General features: G+C 39.6%; 1 protein-coding gene across 1 annotated transcript in view; it reads right to left on the bottom strand.

The window, feature by feature from the left end:
* LOC126402072 (trace amine-associated receptor 7c-like) overlaps nucleotides 1-276 on the bottom strand; it is a 1,087-nt gene extending 811 nt beyond the window's left edge. Inside the window, exon 1 of the mRNA XM_050063773.1 lies at nucleotides 1-276. Within this exon, the coding sequence (XP_049919730.1) occupies nucleotides 1-276 (276 nt within the window).
* Between the last annotated feature and the right edge of the window lie 5,894 nt (nucleotides 277-6,170).

Below are 6,170 nucleotides of genomic sequence, written 5' to 3' on the forward strand. Positions count from 1 at the left end.
CGTCTCCATGTAGCGCAGGCCCTCGATGGGCATCCCCAGCAGCCCAACCACCAGGTCAGACACAGCCAGAGACAGGAGCAGGGTGTTGGTCAGGGTGTGGAGCTGCCGGAAGTGGGAGATGGAGATGATGACGAGCAGGTTGAGAGTCACAGTGAGCAGAGAGACGAAGGCCAGCAGGGTGTAGAGCAGAGCAGTGTCAGAGCCAGGGCGCAGCAGACGCCTGCAGGAGGAGTTGAGGTTGGGGAAGCAGAGCAGAGGGCCCTCTGTGCTGTCCATCAGGGAGGAGGTGGGGTCAAGAGAAACGATTAAACTGTCTGCTAGACTGTTAATTTATCCTCCAACACTGCCCTCCCATTTTTCCAATACCTGGAAGAGATGTCACTTTTACTTTTACATTCTTAATAAAGTTTAACCAGTAACTTTTGGGTTACCAGGACAAGATCTTTTTAGCTGGTGTATATGTTCCTGTCAAGCTCTTTAACTTATCATGCAGGAGGACTCCTTAAACCCAGTCCGACGGCATGCAGAGTTTCAGATCATTCTTTCACAGGACCTTTAATAGAGGCAGAAATAAGTCCTGAAACTCAAAAACGAATTAGCATTTTTGATCTCTTGGTTCCGGTGTCTTGAAGTCAATGGGTCTCGAATGAACGATTAGATTTTGGTGGTCAAGGGTCAAGGTCCCTGTGACCATAGTTCTAGAATTCATACGCTAATTATCACAAATCTTTACACAAATGAGGATAAAATAATGAAGTGATGACATTTTAAATCCAAAAGGTCAAAGGTCAACTTCACTGCGACATCATAATGTTCTGCAAAAACACTTTTTTGACCATTATTCTACTCCGTATCTCAGGGACAGAAGAGGAGACGCTTGGTCAGATACTGAATTGGTGACACTAAACTTGGGTGTCCACCTTGAAACTGATGTGTGTGAAGCATCCATGTTTTAGAGTTTGAAGCTTCTTTGCAGCAAAATCCACATTTGATGCGTTGTCAGTTGTCATGACTGCATGAGTTTGGACACACATGGATGTAAACTGCAACTTGACCGGTTTGTGGAGGCAAACAACCGTGAAGCTGGTTACTTCTGGCAATTGCATTTACACTTCAGAAATCATAAAAGTCATATTCATTTGTGCAGATTATCTTGCTGAACAAACGTGTTTTTATCCAAAACTTTTTTTTGCCACAGAGCTAATTTTATAAAATCCCAGAGGCTATTTGGTGAGTGAACCAGGACGATGCTAGGTTGGCCTGCGATAAAACGTCATCCCTACAGCACTTTATGACCAGATTTTGTATTGTTCAAATGAGCTAATAAGTTTGCAGCTCTAAATATCAGTCATTCATAAACAGTGTTTGGTGCCACACTTAAGAGCCCCTTTCACTTACTTGTTTGTCTTAATCCTTCATATATCTTTTTTTCTTTTTTTTTGTTTTTAAACTCACAGTTGGATCCAAACTCTTCAACCCATAGAAAGTGGCAGTGCTGATCGTGCTGGCCCTCTGACTTCATTCTCCAATATGCAGTTACTGCAGCTTGAGCTCCACATCTCTTTGAAGGCCGAGGACAATCAGACCACCATCTACGACTAGATCTGCAATTGAGAGGGTCATCGTATCTAGAATATCTGCCAGCTACTCAGGATTATACAGAAGCATGATGCATTCACTTAAGAATGTAAAGGTTCGCCTTGTTTTTCTGAATTACCAAGATTATCTTTCATTCAGAATAAGAATCTTTGAAAATTTATCTCATAATTCTGAGATAATGACCTTGTTACTGCGTTCACATGGAATCAGGCAGATGGAAAACAATAATAATTTTCCTGTTAATTCAGAAAAAAAAGCAGATTTTTCTCTGCAATGTGCAACATTTTGTGTGTATTGATGCAAACTATGGGGCTATGATATGCAGTAGTAGATTTTCATACACTATACAAGGTATTTTATACATTTAGTTCTGGATCTTAATTCTGTACTTACTAACAATCACAGTCCATTTTTTAGAGATGTATCCCGTCCTATCTAGCTCAGTTTTGACAGTTTAATGTTCAACCAACAATGTCTAAGCAGAATTTTCAATCATAAGATTTAAGTCTAAAACCAGGTAAAGGGCCTTTAAAGTTTAATTAGAGACTGCAAGAAATGAAAAAATAAAAATCTGCTCCAAGCTTCAAAACTTTTTTGAGACTTTTTCTGAGCTTGACCGAGTTCATTAAGTGTTGCTGTTTGACCTGTTTACATCCTTACAGTTTATTTTCTTAACACCTCAGATTGGCCTGGTGCCTCGGTGGTTTGGAAGTGTTACTTTAGAGTCAGAGGGGCACCAGCTCCGCTAATGAGGAACACTTTGAGATGTTAATCTGTGCTTGTTTTGCTGTCGGGTGAGAAGCTGTAATTTGACCTCAGAGGTATTACTCTGTGTGTCTGTATGCATAGTTACATGTGTTGTTGCATCATGTATTAGCCCTGCAGTAATGTACAGCAGAGATCATCAGTTATGTTCATGGAAACATGAACATATTGCTGCATTTTGGATCATCTGAAGTTTGTTTAAAGATTTTTTGAAAGCCCTGAGAACACGGTGTTACAGTAGTCAAGTCTGCTGGAGATAAAAGCAGGAATGAGTTTTTCGGTGTCGTCTGTAGATAAATGAGGTTGCACACGGGCAATGTTTCGAAGATGGAAAAATGCCTTTTTGGTGATGTTTCTCACTTGGGGTTCAAAAGCACAGGTCATAGTCAAAGATGACCAAGGTTCCTTAATTCATGCTTTTTGTTCAGCTTTTGTAAGATTTGTGTGTGTCTAGAGGCAATTTAGAGTCCACAACTACTGTCAGCAAAAAGATCTCCCTCTTTTTTAATGTGATACAAGTGGTCAAAATGTCTGACTTTTATTCCTATAATTGTACGGATTCTGGATCCTTAGTGTTGGAGGGGATATTTGGGGTTTCTTCAAGTGTCTGAGGTGGAACAGTATGCAACCCCCAGGTCAGGCTGCCAGTAACGTGGACACCATGGGACTTGAAGCTATCCACCCTCTACACTGAGGCCCTGTTGACATTAAGGCCCTTGCTTCTTCCAAAAGTCAATTATCAGCTCCTGACTTGGCAATAAAATGTATTTTTTATGTGTCTTTTTATTGTTTACATGTTAATTTAGTCCAAACCAGATTATAGGTGAAGACACACTTTTGTCTGGATGAGATTGATCACAGGATGTGTAGCAGAAAGGTAGCTCAGTGTGATGAACAGATCTTTGTAATTCCTTAAGTTCCATGATCAAGTCCAAACACTGAACCCATCTGTAGTTGTTTATAAGAAAGTTGATGAAGGACTTGTTTTTGGGGCAGACATATCTAGAAAGAAAATAACAAACTGTCTTGTAGAGTGTTCAGTCCAACAGTCTAATGTGTTTTGGGCACCTCTGAACACTTAGAGGAAAGACAGAATAGCTGTCTAATTCAATAGCTCATGGTGTTCGAGAACTGTTGGGAGATTCTGATGTTGTGGGTTCAATACTAGTTGACACTAAGTGAATTTTGAATGCCTTTGTCCAAATGAAGTGTGTGATTTTTCTCTGTATATTTCCATCTGATGCTTGGACTGCCATGAAATGTAATACTGGTATTCATGTCCCCCTCAGGGATGTTGATAGGTTAATAGAGTTTAAGCCTATGTCTTGAAAGCAGAGAGCCTGTCTTCTGAACAGCTGTCTCCAATTAATTCCTCTTACTAGGACACCTGTTAAACCCGAGAGTCCCCCAACTGGGACTGTGAGAGCGACTTTGCAAGCACAGTGTGAAGCAATACACTGATCACGAAGAATATAGTGATGTTGCACATCAAATTTAACAGCAGAACCTCGGCTACACGGCTGTAAAAACCCTTTTTATGTGCCCCAAACACAGCTCAAACAACAACTAAATAAACAACAACAACAACTAACTCCAACAACTCCATACAGCACCGATATCCCAACCCACTCGGTATATTTCGGGCTCTAACTCGACCACACGTTATTCAGAACACATGCCGTTCATCTCACATGAAAGCTGAAACTCCACTGTTTCCACACGTATGCACCAAAGCACTCTACCACACACCATCAAAGAGCTACAGGCCAAAGAACAACAACAGAAATGTTTTCACCAAAATGTATTTGTAGTATCTCTCTTACCTTGTTATTTTTGCTGTGAAAAGCGCATTCTGCTGTACAATCACACTAAGTTCCCGTTTTACCGGATGTGGTGCGTCATTCAAATGAGTCTGGGCGGAAAAACTTGTTCCGGGGGAATCAAAACAATGACCACTCACAGCAGCCGACATCGCCCCACAATGCGTTCTGCTGACTCTGATTGGCTTACAGTGCTGTCATTCTCGTTTTGGTGGGTATAGCGTCATTCTATTGGCTCTAATGAATCAAATGAGGTGTCAATCACTCAAATCGGCCAAGCCATCGTGGAGATGCAGGCCTCCAAAGCACAGAATAGAAACTCAGGTTCAAATGTAGTAGGTGTGTATTGGTCAGTTTGGAGTGGGAAATAAAAGGAAAAAAATGAAACGGACAGTTGTATGTGTATATCCTAAACATCAGTAGGGATTTACAGAAACAAAAAATGAAAGATATAGGATTGTACATGACAAAAATCAATTTTTGCAATTTTGGAGAGCTCACCTGAATTTTCTGTACTAAAACCTCTCTAATATTGTTCTGCTTCACTTTATCAGAGTCAACCTTTGCAGAGTTAATGTTCACATATTGTACTATGATTTGATAGAGGTTTAGAGCTGCTGCTGCATCATTCCAAAGGGATATGCTTTTTTTTTTTAGGCGAACCTCAAAATATTTCATTTGTGCTGTGTGCCATCTTCATTTACTCTTCACATATAACACATATACTGATATTTACACATCTTAACAAATCTCACAAGTGTTCCCTTTACCATGACACCAAAAGTATTCAAATAGACCTTGTGGTTGCAGAGATATTTTCATTTCATTATGGATATGCAATTTAACAGGTGACTTTTGAGTGCCTTTGTCCAAAATAGGGGCTGAAAATCTTCAACTTTTAGGACAAACTATTTTTTGACATTTTTTAGGACATACTATACTGTGACTTTTAGGATATACTATACTATGACTTTTTGACATTTTTTAGGACATACCACACTGACTTTTTATTTTACTTTTTTAGGACATAGTATGCTGTGACTTTTAGACTTTTTAGGACATACTATACTATGACCTTTTTGACATTTTTAGGACATACTATACTGACTTTTTTTTTTTTTTTTTTACTTTTTTTTAGGGCATACTATACTGTGATTTTTAGACTTCTAGGACATCCTATGACTTTTTTGCACTTTTTAGGACATACTATACTATAACTTTTTCTAGGACATACTTTTTTTGACATTTTTTTGACATAATACACTATGTATTTTTTCTAGGACATATACTTTTGTGACCACAGTGATTTTTTTAAACTTTTTTTTAGGATGTACTATAATATGATTTTTTTAAAAAAAAGGACATACTATGCTTTGACTTTTTCTTTACACAGCTCAGGCTGTAAGAGGACTGGTTGGAAATCCAGAGTTCGCTGGTTCGGTCCTTATCAAGGCTCAGTGAATTTTAAAGGCTGCTGTCCAGTGGAGAGAGTGAAAGGCTTTGTGAAACACAATGGAGGTGTGAGTTGGAATAGCTCAGGCTGTTAAAGATCTGCGTAGAGATCCTGAGTCTGAAGGATCAATCCTTATCCAGGGCAGGTGAATTTTAATGTCTAACACCCAAATGAAAAGGTTAAATGGACCCGGAGAAAAGATATATGTACAGCAGCAGCTTAACTCAGTGGTTGAGGCTACTGCCCTTGGTGCAGGAGACTGGGGTTTAAATCTGTTTAGGCTGATGGTTTGATCCTTATCCAGGGCAGGTGAATTTTAAAGTCCAACGCCCAAATAAAAAGGTTAAATGTGCCCAGAGAAAAGGCCATATGTGTAGGCAGCATAATTCAGTGCTTAAGGCAACTGACCTGAGTGTGGGAGACTGGGGTTCAAATCGGTTCAGGTTGATGGTTGGATTCTTATCCAGGGCAGGTGAAATTTAAAGTCCAACACCCAAATACAATGGTTAAATGCGTCCGGAGAAAAGGTACAT

This window comes from Epinephelus moara, chromosome 15, assembly GCF_006386435.1.
Source record: "Epinephelus moara isolate mb chromosome 15, YSFRI_EMoa_1.0, whole genome shotgun sequence".
NCBI classification, from domain to species: domain Eukaryota; kingdom Metazoa; phylum Chordata; class Actinopteri; order Perciformes; family Serranidae; genus Epinephelus; species Epinephelus moara.